Source organism: Empidonax traillii, unplaced genomic scaffold (assembly GCF_003031625.1).
Source record: "Empidonax traillii isolate 1590-97213 ecotype Southwest subspecies unplaced genomic scaffold, ASM303162v1 scaffold387:size635111, whole genome shotgun sequence".
NCBI classification, from domain to species: Eukaryota; Metazoa; Chordata; class Aves; order Passeriformes; family Tyrannidae; genus Empidonax; species Empidonax traillii.
In genome coordinates, this window is record NW_020955580.1 from 140619 (window position 1) to 158800 (window position 18182).

The 18182-nt window shown below is 54.0% G+C and overlaps 1 protein-coding gene across 1 annotated transcript in view; it reads right to left on the bottom strand.

Annotated features, from left to right (window-relative positions):
* CDH23 (cadherin related 23) overlaps positions 1–18182 on the bottom strand; it is a 190303-nt gene that overhangs the window by 50373 nt on the left and 121748 nt on the right. The window contains exons 14-24 of the mRNA XM_027893374.1: positions 10606–10670; positions 9805–10042; positions 9116–9221; positions 8596–8723; positions 5364–5436; positions 4997–5113; positions 4522–4634; positions 2814–2921; positions 1361–1550; positions 573–718; positions 67–286 (exon numbers count right to left, since the gene is read on the bottom strand). Of these exons, the coding sequence (XP_027749175.1) occupies positions 67–286; positions 573–718; positions 1361–1550; positions 2814–2921; positions 4522–4634; positions 4997–5113; positions 5364–5436; positions 8596–8723; positions 9116–9221; positions 9805–10042; positions 10606–10670 (1504 nt within the window). The remainder of the gene's footprint in view (positions 1–66; positions 287–572; positions 719–1360; positions 1551–2813; positions 2922–4521; positions 4635–4996; positions 5114–5363; positions 5437–8595; positions 8724–9115; positions 9222–9804; positions 10043–10605; positions 10671–18182) is intronic.

The following is an 18182-nucleotide window of genomic DNA, read 5'->3' on the forward strand; positions in this document are numbered from 1 at the left end:
CCTCAGCACATCTCCCGTATAAACCACATTTCCCTCCCCGGCTCGGAGGGGTCTCGGTGCCCCCACCTTTGACAGTCAGGGTGCTGGTGGAGCTCTTGGAGGGCACGCCGGCGTCGCTGGCCACCACCCGCAGGTAGTACTGGGCGATCCTCTCCCTGTCCAGCACGGCCGTGGAGGTGACGAGCCCGCTGGTGCTGTTGATGAGGAAATCCATGCGGGGCATCCCCACCTGCATGCGGTACGTCACCTGCCCGTTCGGGCCCTCGTCCAGGTCGATGGCCACTACCTGGTGGGGAGAGCAGGATAGAGGGGCCTGAGCGTCTCCTGAAAATCAGGGAACATCAGGGTACAGAGACCCTGAGTGTTTCTTTGCCCCCAGGGATGATGGGATGAAACGTAATGGGCCTCAGAGGATCCGCCCTGCCGGGAGCGAGCACGTGGGCTGGGGATGCCACAGCCCCTCCTGCACGCCCCCAGTTGCATTGCTGGAGGATGGAGAGGATGGAGAGGACCGAGAGGATGCACTGCTAGCCTGCCCTGCAGAAGCAGTGGCAGCAGTGGGACACACTCACCTGGAAGACGGAGGAGCCCGCGGGAAGGCCCTCGGCGATCTCGGCAGCAAAGGGCAGGTTTTGGAAAGTGGGGTCGTTGTCGTTCAGGTCCAGCAGATTGACAAAAACTGTGGCACTGCTGGTAGCTCTCAGGGGCGGCCTCCCACCTGTGGAGGCCAGGAATGGGGTCTCAAGGTTAATACTTGAGCTGTTCCCACTCCTTTCCCCTAAAAAGGAATCCTTCCTCCCTATGCAGACAGTAGTGCAGGATGGGGTGATGCTCCTGATCTGTCATGGATGGATCCCTAGACGGTTTGGATGGTAAGACACATTAAACACCATGTAGTTCCAACACCCTGCCGTGGGCACGGACACCTTCCACTAGAGCAGGTTGCTCAGAGCCCTGTTCAACCTGGACTTGAAACACTTCCAGGGATGGGGCAGCCACAGCTTCTCTGGGCCTCTGAGTAAAAAGAACCTCCTCCAATATCTCATCTAGTTTTCTCCTCTTTTAGTTTAAAACCATTACCCTTTCTTCTATCACCATCTGAAAACAGAAATTTATCTTCACATCTCTACCTTTTTTCCTGCAAAAAAAATAATGTTTTCCTAATGTAGCATTTCCAGAGAAAAAGACATCAGCTCTTTTTCCCCCACCTGCTCAACTGACTTTCTGGGATGCTGACGGAGCCAGGCTGAGGGGCCAGGAGAGTTTTTGCCTCCCAGGCTCAAAGGTTCAACTTGCTGCCGTGAAAACAATCCGTGAGAGAGAGAGGAGGGGAGCAGTGTGGGGTGGAAGAGGGGCTTACAGTCGGTGACGGACACCACGATCCTGCGCATGAGCTGGGCCTCCTGGGCGTTGGGATTCTCCCGGTCCAGGAGCACGCCGGTGGTGCGGATCTTGCCCGTGGTGCCGTTGATGCTGTAGAACTTGTTGGGAGGCCGGATGCTGTACACCACCGTGCCGTTCTCCCCCAGGTCCGGGTCCACAGCCACCACCTGCCACGGAGAAGCAGGAGAGAACTAAAGCAGAGCGCTGGGAATTAACTCCCACGTGGATTTGCCGGATGTCTAACAACAGCACCAGCAAAAAGCTCCCCTTCCTCCATCCAGCTCTGTATTTTCCTGATATCTGCGGGGATTTTGCACCCCTGAGAGTGGAGTCAAATCTCCCCAGAAATGGCCTGTGAGCCCAGGAGGTAATGGCATGGCAAGAGAGACACAAGCATGCAGCAATCAGCCTGGCTTTCCTCCCTTTCAATAAAACCAGCTAAAAAACAAGGACCCCTCAGAAAAATAAACTAAATGGGACAAAGAGGCACCCTGAGGAACTTGTGCTGCTGCACCCAGAATGCTGGAAAATACTTCCTTGGTGGAGTTCTCCTCCATGTCAGATGTTCTTTGCTTTATTGCTCTCCCTGTGACATTTTTAACTACAGGGGCATTTACATTAAAAAAAAAACAACACCTATTTCATTGCACTCATAACTTCCCCAGCTCCCGCTGCTTGTCCCGCAGCTGAATTTACATCGGATCGGTGACAAAATAATTATTTTCCCAGCAACTAATTGGGATGTCAAAGGCAAGATGACTTCAAGCTGGTGCCAAGCAGTGGGGCTGGTGCTGCGTGGAGGAGAGAAAACCACAGTGCTCTGGCTCAGGCAGTGCTGCCAGACCTTTTCTCTGCAAAAAAAAAAAAAAAAAAAAAAAAAAAAAAAAAAAAAAAAAAAAAAAAAAAAAAAAAAAAAAAAAAAAAAAAAAATCCTTTTTTTCTTTTTTTTTTTCCCCAGCCTTCCTCCTTATATGATTTTGTGGATTGTCTTCACTTTTCCCTCATTTATTTTCCGTTCTGTTCCCATCATTTTTCTCTCGGCGTGATGGAGTAGAAGCCTCCCCCTCTCCTTCTCTTTTATTTTGCCAGAGGGACTTGAAAGGCTGTAAATCAAAGTCTTTCACAGAGGTCCTTGAAGGAGGTCGCAGGCAAGGCTAAGAAAAGGAGAGTTTGGCCAAAATCCACACAATTTGGAGAGGAAAAATAATATCCCAGCAGGGGGAAGAAACACAGGGGATGGGCAGCAGGCTCAGGAGTGACGTTTTAAATGGAATTCTGCAAGATGGTGCTGGACTGGAGGTGCCACAGGTTCGGAGGTGCCACAGGTCAGGAGGTGCCACCCATTTGGAGGTGACTCCCTGCTCCAGCCAGGCTGGTGACAACCTCACCAGGCTTCTAGTGCAACCACCACCACCTTCCCTCGCACGTACCGTGGTGACATCTGAGTTGGGGGGGGTCATTTCCACCAGGTTGATGAAGTAGGGCTCATCCTTCCACGTGGGATAGTTGTCGTTGATGTCCAGCAGTGTGATGTTCACCTGCGAGAGAGCAAGGAGGCCACGCTGTACCGGGAGGTACAGCTTCCTGCGGTGCCACAGCGTGTCCCCTGGATGTCCCCAGCACACATTTCAGGCATTGGAACAGGCTGCTCAGGGCAGTGGTGGAATCACCATCCCTGGGGGATTTAAAAGATGTGTAGATGTGGCACCTGGGGATGTGGGTTAGTGCTGGGCTTGGCAGTGCTGGGGGAATGGTTGGGCTTGATCACCTCAGAGAGGTCTTTTCCAACCTAAATGCTTCCACGGTTCTGTGATGCTGTGTTCACTCCCTGGAGGGGAAAAAACCCCACGGAAAACCCACATCCTGCACCTCCGCAGCCAAGGCTCCTTGGCATGCCCGAGGTGGGTTTGGCTCACGTGTGTTTGTTAAAACCAACCGTGGGGCACAAAGCTGTGTTTTCAAACAGCTCCTTCACCAGGAGGGGGGATGCAAATCAGTGGGAGAGAGAGGATGCAGTGGGAACAGGCCAGGAAAGGGAAGGGAAAAACCTGAATCATTGGTGAAAAGCAAGAAAAAAAAAAAAAAAAAGAGAAACCAGCAGAGGGTACAGTAACAGGGGTGGGAGGTGTGAAGACAAGAGAGCACGGGCGAGGACAGTGCTCTGAAGTGTTACCTATCTTAGTTTTCAGCCTGAGAAATGGCACCTAAGTGACAGTAGTGAGTCTTGTGGGATGCATCCTACTGCCCGGGAGTCTCTCACCTCCCCACATCGCCCATTTCCATCCAGCCCGTGAGGCTATGAAGGTGTCTGAGGGAAGAGCTCAAGGGGAGTGGGGGCCTAAGCAGGGGGTCTCAGTGGAGCTTCTCCCGGGGTCTTCTCTGCTCCCAAAGTCCCTGCATCCTGCTGTCACACCAGGCTGAGCTGCTGGTGCCACCCCGTGGCAGGAGAGGCGAGTCTGGACAGCACAATCTCCACGGACAAGCCAAGGCACCACCGTGGCCCCTGGGGAAAGGCTGGTGACCCACCTCTGCTCCAAGCACTCCAGGTGCTTGTCCATCACCTCAGGGATCTCGCAAAAGACCCTTATTACCGGTCAAAAATTGTCATTTTGAGCTCCACGTGTATATCCCTGCTAATGGCAGCAGCCAAACTTACTCATCTCACCGAGTTTTAATGTTCTTCAACTTTTTAGGAATCGAGAGGTTTCTTCCCTCCTCCTTGTTTTGCCTTTCAACAAAGCTATTTAGGAGAACATAACCTCATCCAGAGTTCCAGGAGGGGGGAACTCAGCATTCCACAGGCTCTCCAGCTCAGCCTCTTCCCAAGAGGCACGGACAAAGAGAGCAGTGCTGCAGGTGAAACAGGTACCCATTACCACCTCCACACGGAGAGCTGGGCACGTAAAGCTTCCGGAAGGTCAAGTGGCCCCTGTGTGGTTTCCCAGGAAAACGAGCTGATTTCAAGGTCTCCACAGCCTGGAGACTCAATCTGTGAGCAGTGCTGGGGGGCAGTCCAGAGGGCAGGGACCGCCGTGTGCTCTTCACCCATTCACACAGCTAAAACGAGACACCCCTGTCCCAGCCCCAGGGGGGCACCAGTGGCTCGAGGAGATGGAAATCACTCCTTCCCACACTCACCATAGCAATGCCTGTCTTCTGATGGTGGCCTACGCCTCCATCCACGGCCCGGACGATGAGGATGTACTCGGATTTGGCCTCCCGGTCCAGCAAAGACGTCGTCGTGATTTCTCCTGCAGCCACAGGAGACGACAGGGGAAAAAAAGAAACACTCAGAACCAGGGCCAGGACAGTCCACAAATGGACCCTTCCTTCTGATCCAAACAGATGGATCCTGGCAGCTCCTTTGCTAACAGAAGCCTTCACGAGCTTTTCCTTGGGTGTCACTCCCACCAGGGGCTGAGTTTCCACGGATGCCTCTGCTGAAGTTCTCATGGTGACTGGGCAAGTGGTGGTGTCTGAAACCTGGTGAAACCCTTAAATTGTGGGTCTCCTAAGCAGGCTGACTGGAGGAGAGGAGGGAAGGGCGAGGGAAGGAGCAAGGGCGAAAGAGAGAACTGAAAGGAAGAGGGGAAGAGCACGTCCAGAGCCTCACCTGAGCGAGCGTTGATCCGAAAATGCGAGGAGCCTTCCAGGGAGTAGATGATCGACTCCTGCCCGTACTCCCTGGACCGGTCCATGTCTGTGGCATTGAGGAACAGCACTGTGGCACCTTGGGGAGGCAGAAATGAGGGTTGGGATGGGTCAGAACAGCCCTGATCCCCTACACCGCTCCTGCAGTTCACCCAGACAAGGGGTCCCCCCTCCTGCGTGCACAGTGGGGCCAAACCCCCACAGCTCTGAAACTTCACCAGGTCTCTGGCTTTACCTCCCCAGAAAGGCATCACCCACCCCGTTCTGGCTGTAAGACACCCAGTGCCCTTCTGGGAGCCTGGAGAAGGAGCGGGGGGGGTGGCCCATACCTGCCATAATGTCCTCCATGACGGTTATCACATAGGAGGGCTTGCTGAACGTGGGGGGGTTGTCATTTTCATCCTGAAGCAAAGAGAAGGTCGAGAGGCTGGTTGGGAAAAAGGCAAAGTGGTCAAGAGCTGCAAAAGTCTGGTACGGGGATGCTCCTGGCCAGCTGCATCTCAAGGTGTGACCAAGCTCACAGTGCCAGCGTGGGGAAGGTGCCTTGCAGGGGAGGCACTGGGGGTCTGAGCGGCGGTTTCACCATGGAGGCAGCTGAGGTTGAGGTAAGATGATTGTCAGTGACTTCGCTGAGTCCTACAGTGGGGATGACACCGACTCCCTCATCACTCAGCACCCTGGGCACAGGAACCACTCACTGGCAGATGAGCATTCTCCAAGCTGCTCCTGTCTCCACCACAAGGCCTGGGAAGCTCAGGCACCACATGAAGCACGGCAGCATTGTGCACAGACCTGTTCCTCCCTAGTGTTCCAGGTTGCCCCGGCCACAAGGCAAACTGGACTGGTCAGGTGAGCTGGTGAGCTTTGGCTGTCTTTCTTTCAGAGGAGGAATGCTGTGGGGGTTTGCAGAGAGGGTAGCCACAGCATTTTCTGGGGGGAAGCTGGTTTGCATACCAGCTCCCTCCAACCCTGTCTCTGCCAGCGACCACTGGAGAAAAGTCCTGGAGAAACCAGGCAGGAGCAATTGCTTGAAACATCCCTCACAACAGATTTTGGACTGGTTTAAAGTTCCCCCCAGGGGGCCTTAAATGCTGTTTAAACATTGTTAAGAATCTGTCCTAAATGAACCAGACCAAATCACCCATGGAGGGAGGGAGAGGGCTGCCAGGACATTAAAACACCGTTATGGACCTCACCAATTCCCTGAGGCTGCTCTGGGCATGTTTTCTACCTGGACACCACTGATGGACCTGTTGCCACTGAAATTGATATCTGAAGCAATTTCACATGCCAACGATGCCCATCGAACTGCAGTCAAATCTCCATACCCTGCTTTCGTGCCTGGAGGCAGGTGGTCTTTAATCAGCCTCTGCATCACTCAGCTTTCACCACGTCTCCTCCGAGGGCAAGGAGGAAATTGCTGTCCTCACCAATCCTCCTCCTCCTCCTCCTCCTCCTGGCAGAGATGGGTGGGGGGCATCCAGGGCAAACCCAGGATGCCTGGGCAGGTTAAAGGCAAAGGAAATGAAGAAGCTGAGCGTGCATCCACATGCCACCTGCAGCTGGGCCTGGGTGAGCCGTGCCGTGGTCCAGGCTGGGTGGACACAAGCCAGAGCAGACGCCGTGCCGTGTCATTAACACTCCTGAGATCATCATGCCAGGCTCAGCAGTGCCACTGCCCAGGAAGCCTTCTCCTGAGGAGGCAGGGCTTGCTTCTGGCTGGCTCTCCATCTGGCCAGAGCTGACGTGCACCTGCCTCCTACTTGAGAGGGACATTTCCCACTTCAGCAACGTGAACTCCAAAGCTCCCAGGCATTGCTCCCTGGCAGGCATTGCCAGGTGATGCCAGCCAGAACCCAGCACTCCTCTGCTCCCATGGATGAGGTCACCCACCTAACCAGCTAAGACCAGCTTCCCGTGTTCTCCTGACGCTCAGCCTTCCTCCCTACACCCTCACTCTCAGACAGCCGTCAGTCGTACCATGGAATCACAGAATGGATTGGGTTGGAACAGACCTTACAGCTCATCTCATTCCAACCTCCCTGCCATGGGCAGGGACACCTTCCACTAGCCCAGGTTGCTCCAAGCCTCATCCAAGCCGGCCTTGAGCACTTCCAGGGACTGGACAGCCACAGCTTCTCCGGGCAACCTGTGCCAGGGCCTCACCATCCTCAAAGGGGAGAATTTCTTCCTAACACCTAATCTGAACACGCCCTCTCTTCCAGTCTGAAGCAGATCCCCCTCATCCTATCCCTCCACGCTGTCTCTGAGGATGCTGAGGATCATGGATGCTCACACTAAGCGCACAACCCCTTTCCTCCAGACACAGGCAGGCTGTAAGTCACCGGCTCATCGCTCCGAGCAGGGCGGCAGTGGCAGGGAGTGAGGCAGAACCTTATTAGCAGTGATATTTCCCGGGATCCTGGCGCGGCGCGCACTATTAGTTCTGACTCGGCGGCTCCCTCTACAAAAGCGTATTGTCCCCTAATGGGAAATCTACAAGGCGAGTTTGACTTCTTTATTAAAAACCAACAACCAAAGGATGGAAAAAAATTACCTCCCTCCACACACTCGCTCTCGCTCTGCCTTTTCACGGCTCTTGTTCCTCAAGTGCCGTCACGAAATGCTTCCCCCTCATTTTCTTCCTTTTTTTTTTTTTTTTTTCCTTTTCTTTTTCCCGTTGAGAGAAATTCCCTTTGGTTGAGAATGGGAAAAGTGACAGTTATTTAAACCCCACTAGTGTACAGACTCAACCCAGGGAGATGACCGACTGAAGTGTGGTCTTTTAAAAGAGGTGTTTATGCTGTCCAAAGCACAGTGTGGGAAGGATGTATTTAACCACCACCAACTCCCTCAGCACTGCCTTATTCCCCCTCTCTGGAGCACAGCGAGGGAGCTAGAGGAGAGACGTGCTCATGGCACTTCACTCCCATCTTACGGCATCGTGGGCTTTGTCTCCCTCACCTTCCCAGACTGACGCTGCCACCAGCCCGGCACAGATCCCATCACTGCGAGAGTGACAGGTTATCAACCAAACTGTCTCCATCGCTGATACCTCCCTCCACACATCCTCAAAACCACAGCGCGCCTCAAAGTGACACTCCGATCTAATCATCCCGAGGAACGCCGTGATGCTTCGCCTCTCCCACGAGCGACTCCTCCTCCAGAGGGTGGATTTCCACCCTGTTCTCGGCTCTGCCCCTCACCCTGTGTTTAGCTGCAGCTCCCACAGTGGCTTCCCAGTGCACCGTGCACAGCTGAGGAGAGGGAGGAGGCGCATGAGATCAGGACAGCCCATGTGCACTTGTTCATGGTGACACCCCTCAGAGACACTCTCAGTCACCCTTTGTCCCTCAGACCTTCCCAGATGGCAGGGGCAGCACTTCCTTAACCGATACACATGACACATATGGCATATATGTAAGACACACGTAACCACAATCCATGCACACACGTCCATGGGGTGGGATAGTCTCGTTGGGTTACTGATGAAGAAATAACAGCACTGCTACGGAGCAACTGCAGGGAAACCGCGAGAGGAATGTCGGGCGCTGTACTTACAAACACCTCGATGGTGACGGGGATGGTGCTGTTGAGGGGTGGTTTTCCAGCATCCCTGGCCATCACAGTCAGGTAGATGACCCCGTTGTCCACCTGCTCATAGTCGAGGGGGTGGTTCACGCTGATCACTGGAAGGATGCAAAGCGGGGCGGTCAGGAGGGTGTTCACGCACTGAGCAGGATGGCGGGCACGCTCGGAGGGTGGCCCATCCACACCACCTCCCCAGGGCCAGCAGTGGTTGTTTGAGGGGGCAATACCCCAAAATCACAAGCACTGGGCATCACTGGGTCCCTTGAACTGGCACAACCCATAGAGAGTTGTGCACCCATGGAAACACGGCTCCGCAGCGGCTCAGCTCGAGCCCTGCTCCAAAAGACTGCGCTGCAGGCGAGGTCAGGACAAGCAGAGGAGCTGCTGCAGTGGTTTCCTAAATGCTGCTGGCATGACAGCTGGTGGGGCTGCGAGCCCGAGGTGCTGCTGCTGCTCATCAGCGGCACTGTGGTGCCGGACCAGCGCTTACCTCCGTACCCTTCTGACACGGTGATGTCAAAGTAGTCGCGGAAGGCAGACGCCTGCACGATGCTGTACGTGATCTGGTTGTTGGGAGGGGAGTCCTCGTCGGATGCCTGAGGTGTGAGCAGAGGGAGCACGTGAGCATGGGAGCTGTGCCAGGGATTTGTGACAGGAGAGACCCTAGGGGATGGGAGGTGCAGGCTGGGCCCAAGGAGAGTGGAAGTGATGGAGGAAGATGTGCCCATCAGGAGTCCCCCCCCCCAGGGGGTCTGTAAACCAGCTCTCCTGCTTCTCTCATCCCAGAAAGAAACCTGTTGCTGGGACTTGCTTCGGAAAATGTTTGTTAAGCCCATCACAGGCACTGATCATATTAAACTGACAGAGGGGAGATTTAGATTAGATATTGGGCAGAAATTCTTCCCTGCGAGGGTGGGGAGGCCCTGGCACAGGTTGCCCAGAGAAGCTGTGGCTGCCCCATTCCTGCAAGTGTTCAAGGCCAGGTTGGACGGGGCTTTGGGAAACCTGGGCTAGTGGAAGGTTTCCACTAGCCCATCTCTTTCCACCCCCTGGCCCATGGCAGGGGGTGGAAAGAGATGGGCTTTAAGGTCCCTCCCGACCCAAACCATTCTATGACTCCAACCCGCTCCTGCCTCCCCACTGCACATCCCGAGCGGAGGAGCCACTCCAGTCCCTCACCCGGAGCCGGACCACCTGGGTGACGGAGGGCTCGTTCTCCCGCAGGGCCCCCAGGTACGCCTCCTTCTGGAAGGTGGGGACGTTGTCGTTGACGTCGAGGACGTTGATCCTGACGCGCCCCGTCGTCTCCTCCCCGCCGCCGTCCCGCGCGATGACGGTCAGGGTGTAGCGCTGCGTGGTCTCGTAGTCCAGCCGAGCCGTCAGCAGGATTACACCCGTGTCCTTGTCCAGGGAGAAACTGAGGGGACAGGAGAGGAGAGGGGAAAAGCCCTGGTGACCACATGCCGGAGATGGAGAGGTGGGCTGGCAGCAGCCTGACACCTTGTGTGGCAGTGGGGGAAGTTCATGACTTTCTTCCGGGGGATACGAGGTCCCAGGGCATCCTCAGAAGCTCAGTGCAGGTGGTAGGGGAAGAAACCCTCAGTGCTGCTCTACAGGCAGAAAAAAAGGGTGCAGAAGCCTCCAAATCCTTTCTGCTGGGCAGCCCACATGCTGCCCCCAACTGCCCACCACGAGTGGGTCACAGGTGGTGCTCCAGGGCCAGCAACTCACTGCAAATGTATTTACTGGCCTCAAGAAATGTTGGTGCTGGTAGGTCCCATTTAGTAAAGCAATCAAATACGCAGAGCACGAGGCATGTGCTGCAGTTAACTCACCCCTCTGGGAGATAGCATAGAGAAGGTTTCATAGGGCATCTTGCAGGTAGGACATAAGCAAGGCCCTTAAATTGCCCTGTGACTTCCTAGTGAGGTTAAAAGAGGATTCTGGAGGATCCAAGTCGTGCCAGTCAGTCGCACTTACCGGTCAGGGTCATCACTGAAGAAATAATTGACTTTCCCATACGTGCCCACGTCATTGTCAGTTGCCTGGAAAAGATAAAAGTTAAGTAATAAATGAAGGTATTCATGCAAATGTTGCATTACACACACCAGTGCAGACCTTGTGTGCTGTCATTTATTCCCCAAAAGCTGCAGGGCTGGAGGTGTTTGCACTCCCCTGGGTTATCCTGCTAATCCCTGACTCCCCGGCCTCCTCCAGCTGCCAGCCCTCCAACTGCATCTCTCAGCATCAGTCCAAAAACCTTTGGGAGTGGGAAATGTTACACCTACTCACACAACTAAGCTAAGCTGGAAAACATATGTGAAATGGGGAACTCCTGAGGGCCACCCATCCTGACCCTGTGAAGGCAAAGAGCTGGGACCACACACTCACAGCTCATACTGATCCCTGTGCATTCCAGGCTGGCAGCACACCTGAGGCTGCAGGGAGAGGAATAAACACCCATCCTGCTTCAAAACTCCCCCCTCCCCAAGCTAAAATACAGACCTGGAAAAGCAAGGAAAGGGATTTCAACCTTGATTTCCACGAGGACAACCCTTCTGGGGGTGTAATCCGCTGCATCCCCACGGATGGCTCAGGATGGCTTGGGATGCTGCAGGATGCACATACTTCACCGGCAGCTGCCAGAGCAGGAGCAGGCTGGTCATGGCTAAGAGACCAACACCTTGTGGGGAAGACGTGCACAACTCCCTGTGTCAGTTCTGGATGAGCGAGGCAAGATTTATGTGTGTTTTAAAGTCTCTGCTCTAATGAATGTATAAAATATGCATGAGCGGCGGCAGGAAAATGGAGCAGAAAATCTTATTTTTAGGTGAGGGAAGTGGAATGCAAGCCCCAAAATATCCTTTCTCTACCCCAGTATATTTTCTAAATCGAGTCCTGTCGGGATTACTCAGAGACCAACAGGTTCTGTGAAAAAGCAGGGTCAAAGACACATTTCATGTCCAGATACCAGCAAAATGCTGTATTTTAGGAGTGGCATGGAGAACACAGCCTGTTCCTGAAACCTTCCTGATTTATCGATGGCCTTGATTACCCTTGACAGCAGAGTAGGAGCTTGAGCACGGCTTTACCCCCATGTGCTGCTTACCTGCCACACCACGGGGTGACAGAGAAGAAAAGGCACAAAAACCAGACAGGACTATTTAAGTTTTTCTCCCCAGAGGTCTTCCCAGCCCGAGCAGCGAATTCCTGTTGCTTTACACCAGCCGAAGGGTGCGCTGGCGGATCCAGCCTCCCAGACCTATTGATTTTGCTGATTTTCCTCTCCGCTGCTAAGATGTGATTTCCTTTCCACGTTCATTGCAATTGTGTTCGGTAAGATGGAAAAAAACATGCCCAAATCTGCCTGGAGAGATGCCCAGAGAGTGAGCAGCAACCCACTCCTGGAGGACAAGTCCCTCTGGGGTGCATCTCCCCCCTCACAAGACACATATGAAGGTGCTCCATCCCAGGCAGAGCTGGGCAACTTTTCCGTATGGAAATACCAGGAGAGAAGAAGGGTCAACCCACAATCTGCCCACCCCAGCATCCCTCAGCCAACTCATACTGGTGTTAATCGCCCATCCTAACACCTGCCACCAGCCCCTTTTTTGGGTCCTCTTTCCCCAAAATCCTGGAGTGCCTTGAGCACCCTCAGCACTGCCTGGTATGAGCCAGCCCTCAAACCTCCCAGCCAGGATTTTTCCTATCCATTACTTCTGTGCCCACAACCTCTGTGCATCCCTGAGTCCCATTAATTCCTAAGTGGCTGGTGTGAGAGCAGAGCCCAGAAAAGCATTTTCCATGCACCTGGATGGGCTGTTGATGAGATAATGATTTACAGGGGGCCTGACAGTACCACCAAGCACGGGCAAAACGAATTCCCTTCATTTGGCCCCCTACAATTGCGCTCGTAAGTGCTTATTGCGGTGACAGACAACACTGGGAAAGTGTAATTTTCTTCTGATGCAGAAAAAAAAAAAAAAAAAAAAAAGATAGGGAAGGAGGAAGGTTAAAAGAAGGTTAGCATGGAGGTGCTCCGAATGGGAGCCCCGGGGAGGGGAGCCAGGAGGGTGGCTGGACCACAAGCTGTGGTGATGCCAAACGTGCCAGCGAGGCAAAACAACCTTTCCCCCCGAGGAGCCAGGAGGGTGGGCAGCCTGACCCTGCCTCACCCTCCACCTCACCATCTGGGCTAATTGATGACCCTGATTTACACCGAGGGAGGGGGAAGGTGCTGCTGGCTGGCTGGCTTTCCTGGCAGCTGAACATCACGGAGATAACGCTGGGCAGCGGAGCAGGTTAGTTGAGCGTGACAGGGAACATGCAAAAAGCCAAGCCACGCACGCTCAGCATGTTTAATTTGGGATCTACGCTTGTTTCTGCATTACCAGGCTTTTTTTTCCCCTCTGAGGGTAAAAAGAGATGCTCAGATGCTCGAATCCCTGAGGAGGCAACACGCACTCTCTCTCCCCAAGGGCTCCCAGGAGCACACGCCTGCAGAACACCCCAAATCCCACCAAGCTGATGGCAGTCCCTGGGTACCAGCTGTTTTCCCGTGGCTTTTCCCCATCACTGACTGGTTTTACCTCCCAGCATTCACGCATCCATCCCCAGCCAGCCGGGGGAGGAAAGGCATCTGGCTGGAAGTTTCCCGGGGTTCCACCTGGAGAAGCAATCAAATGGCTTTTACCGCTGCTCCTCTCCTGCCCGGAATATTAAAGCGGGATTTGCCCACTGGAGCCTGCAAAAGGGCAGGATGAAAATGCGGGTCCAAATCTGTACTTTTATGAGCTGTCACCGGCGCAGACCATTTCTAAAAGATCCCACACTCGCGCAGCTAAACTCTGGGAGAGCGGCAAGAAGAGGAAGCCTGGATAACCCAGAGGATTAATTTACCGGGCTGCAGTGTGGGCACCCGGCACATGAATCACGCAAAAATACCCACAGCCCATTTCTCTGTCCACCTCCATCCCTCAAGCTCAAATATTTTGGATGTCTCCCTTTTGTCCCACCAGGGGCCATCACATCCACCCTTGCCCTCCGGGGGCCGGCAGAGCCGGAGACAAAAGCGAGGAGCTGGCGAGCGGTTCTGCTCTCGTGGGCAAATCTGCAGGAAAGGGCATGTCGTCCAATTTGTTCGGGAAACAATAGCAATGTTTGACATGTCATCAGGATTGATGGAGCAGAAATTTACATGGGAGAATTCAGTTTTAAACAGCTCCACGGAGCTTCGCCCGGTAATGGTTTCGACATTCATCATCCGCCAGCCCCACTCAACGACTCCTTAAACTGCCGGAGATTAACTCTACTCACAGCAGCTTCAGGGAGCACGGCAGGAGGAGCGGGGAAGGGCTTAAAGAACCAAGAAGAGCCTTCCGAGGTGGCTCAGGTCCCCCCAGAGAGCCCCTGGGATGGCAAGTCCTCCCCCTCCCCAAACTGTCAGACAGGGATGAGCAGCTGGAAGCTGGTTGTGGGGGTGAGCAATTGGAATGATGATTAGGGCTGCCACATCCTGCCTGCCTGAGGATGGCTCTGCTGGCACCATGAGAGCTAAACCCTTCCCACCTTTCCTTTGGTGTGGATCTGGAGGAACAGGTCCCAGCTCTGTTTGTTCTCCTTCACTCTCTTTGTTTTCCCTCCCCTCCCTCACACGCACGAAAGCAGGAAATAAAAATTGATGGGGAGCAAATTGCTTTGGCCAGGAGCTCTCTGCTTAAAAGAGTCGTCGCAGGAAAGCAATTACAGGACGTCAAAAAGCTGTCAGGGTACTGGAGTGACCGGGCATGAGTCTGTTTGGTCCCTGCCTGCTCCCCTGGCTTTGAGACCAGGGAACCGCTGTTCCAGCAAAATGCCTGGGGCTTGGGAAGGCAAACAGAAAGAGGATTCCCACCTGCTTCCTACTTTCTGTTGGTTTTCTAGGGGCTCCTTGGGGCTGACTGGGCAGCCAGGGGCGCCTCAGAGGGTAGTACTGGAATCCCAGGGTGCGGAGCCATGGCCTGGCACCCTACTGCTTTTTGGAGGCGCCAAAACCTGCGTGTGCTAACCAGGCAATCATCCAAACCCCCCTTCCCAAATGCAACCTTCAGGTCCCAGGGGAATAACAGCTAACTGCTGGTATCCACCAGGACTGGGATTCAGTTTGTGATCTGGGGGAGAGAAACGCGAAGGGCCAAGAGATGCAATCGCTGGGCTGCAAAACCGGGACAGGAAACCAACGGAAAACCTACTTAAAAGTTATTATGGAATGACTTTAGTCGGAAAACAGCTCTTTTGTCGGCGTTGCCTGCCCGGGCCGTGCTCTCTCCCAGGCTTTTACAGAGAGGTTGCCTGGTGGGGGGTGGCAATCAGGCGGGAGCAGAGCCGGTGGATGGCTGGCATCGCCGTGCCGGAGCCCAGCAGCGTGATTAGCTGGGAAAAGAGGGAGGTGGGAGTGGGGAATCAGGGCAGTACCGGGGTCCTGCCGCTGCCACCGCTCCCCCAGCGGCTCCAAACCACGCGCCGAGCCAGGGAGCTCAATTGGTGCTAATGACCCCAGAGGGCTGCGCTCAACCTGGATGGGGGGGTTGGGGGGGAAAAATAGTCAATCAACCCCCCTGGGAATGGCAGAGCCTTTCCACACCTCTTCTGCCAGCCACCAAGGAAAACAAGAGCCTTCTTGATTGTGTTTTATAACAGCATTCCCTGCAACATCAGCTCCACGCAGGCGAGGTTAACACTTGCCTGGGCAGCCGGGATTTAGCGGGGAGTGATTTACTGCAGCCGGGCTGCTGGAATGGCTGGAGACCAGGGTTTAAAGCACGAGGGGATGGAAGATGGCCCAAAAGGGAGAGAAACGGGCTTCTCCAGAGTGGCTTTTCACTGGTGACACCGAGACCGTTTAGGTGCCCACCCTGGTGGGTTTTATTGGGGCTCAGAGCTGGAGCTGGGCTCAAGTCCCCCACTAATGAACCGTATTGATTTCATATTCTCCTGTTGTCCACCTAAATGGCAAGCGGCACATCTGAGCGATTAAATAACCACACAATTGCCTGGCTTGACATCTCAATCACTTTGCTGTTGGGTCTCTAATGAATTTTACAGCCCAGCAAAATGGAAGAAATTAAGGTCAAAGTCCAGCAGAGGAAATATAAATCCTCAATGATCTCCAAAGTATTTGCACGAGCTCCGGGAAGCCACTCACGCCACCTCCCATCTGCAACTCCGTCTCATCCAGGTGAGGGGCATAGCCTGGGGCCCAGCAGAGAGAGGGAGGATTAAGAAAAAAGGAGGAGGGAAGAGCCAAAGCAGGTCCTTGCCTGGAGATGGACATGAACATCTGGAATGCCAGCGTGGAGAAAGGGAAGAGGGAAGCTCAACCTGTTGTCCAGCTGGAATGAAGGAAATTCTCCCTGGAGCTGGATGCAGCCCATCTCAGGGTTCCCAAACGGTTTCAGGTAAATTGGCCTCCCCTTAAGGCCCCAACAGCAGCCTGTCAGCATCACCAGGGGTTGCACAAGGTCTATCCAGGGGTGACACTGTCTCTGTCACAGCCTCACTCAGCCAATGGCACCTGCTGGGTGCTGATTCCCACGGGAGCCCCTTGCCTGAGGAAACAGAGCCTTGGACGTTTTGGGAGGGCACAGAGGAAGCCAGCTTGGGAAACATTAAAATCCCAGAAGCACTGGTTCTGTTGGAACTTTATAGGATGCGATTTGGACAGGAGCAGGTGTGCATTGACTCCCTGGTTTTCTTTCCCATCTCAGGGAAGCTGAAATGGCTTTTTTTTTTTGGGGGGGGGGGGGGGAAGGGGCAGAGGGCACAGGCTGTGATTTTGTGTTGTTCTCCCCACCTCCCTGCCTTGGCTGTGCATTTCTCCTGACAGCTCCATCAGGACAGGGAGCGGCTGCACAAGCTGCAGTTAAGTGTGTGTGTGTCTCTCTCTCTCTCTCCTCAACGCCTGGGCTGTCATGATTCCTATTCCACCCCATTTTGGTCGTACGGATTGATATTTAGATTAAAGAGATAAACACAGCCAAAGAGCACTGGGCCCTGACAGAAAGACGAGGACTTCAGATCCGTCAATCACGCTGCTACCTGGTAACTCCCTCCTCCCCTTCCCTTTAGTTACAGAGCAGGATTGATAAGAATATTTAATGGGAACAAGGAGTGCAAGCATCTTTTTATACTTGTAAAAACCCCAGAAGCACCCAGGAAGAAGACAAGCCATTCATGTTTAACTTTCCAGGCAATTTGGGATCGTCTGCTTTGATTATTTAACTCTTCACTGTTCCGTGTGTTTGCAGTTTGCCTCTCCTCTGGCAGATAAAGGATTCAATTTTCTTTTAAGCGGCAGGGAAATTGGAAGAGATTTTGTTCTGTTTAAGCACAGCTGGAGAAAGAGCACTCAGGGGGGACTGAGAACAACAAGATCAATTAAGATGCTGGCTGGGAGGGAGAGCTGTGTGGGCCAGGGTAGGGGAGAAGGGCTGAAAGGAGGGACAAAGTCCAGGCTTGGGGGACATCAGAAATGTCCAACTGAGAGTTCTCCAGCCTCCACTGAGCTGCTGCTGAGCCATGCTTTCATATTCCCACCAGTGTCCTCTGAATGCCCTCCTGACTCCCCAAATATCCTCTCCCCCTTGCTTCAGCCTCTGTAACACACAGCCTGCCCTGGACATTTGCCTGGCAGTCCTCTGTTACCACCTATCTGTCGTTCTCCCTCTCCAGTAAGGGATTTCTGAGACATTTTCCACTCACCAAAAGCAGAAGGAAAGGATGGGGACATACCTGAGGCTCCTCCCAATGTCTGACCATCGTGTGCTCCCCTAACCCACGCAAGAAGGCAGAGGAGGTGCAAGTTACTCCTAATACAGGTGGGGCAGGTGACTCCCCCGCAGAGCAAACTCAATCCCCTGTGCAAAATTTAAACAGTAAGTCCACTGGAGAAGATGGAGAAGCCTGTGCCATCCTCATGGCAGCATCAGGGAAAGCTGCCCTGCAGACCACCATGAGAAGATAGGGTGCACCACTCTCCAGTCCTAATGCTGGGAAAACACCCCAGGTGCCACAGACAGGGCAGGGGGTGGTTTGTCTCCCACCTGATTCCCCACAGAAGCTGTGAGTAGGCTCATCCCTAGAAGCCTTTTCATCCCTCCGCTGATTTACAAGGTATTTCCCCACCTCACTCCCTGCTCTCACTGGCTATGTTCTGTACTCCACGCAACATTCCCAGAACTGGGAACAGTGTAGGTCTTGAGGCTGGTCCGCACAGCCACCATCCCCACGTGAGAGAGAAACAGAGCTCAGGGTGAGCCCCTTGGCACAGCACCTCACCCACCAGCACCTCAGAGCTACAGCCTCCACTACCGCCTTTAAATTCCAACTGTTTCTGCTCCCCCCAAAGAAAAAGGGGAAAGAAAAGCTTTGGAGATCACCAAGAAACAAGAGACAGTGGCAGCTACACAGATGTGAGGGGATGGTGAGTGCCCTTGGCCGAAGGGATGGAGGGATGGAGGGTGGGTGGGGTGAGTCCTGAAGGCAACCAGAAGAACCCCACAGGTTTGCAAAGCCCCATC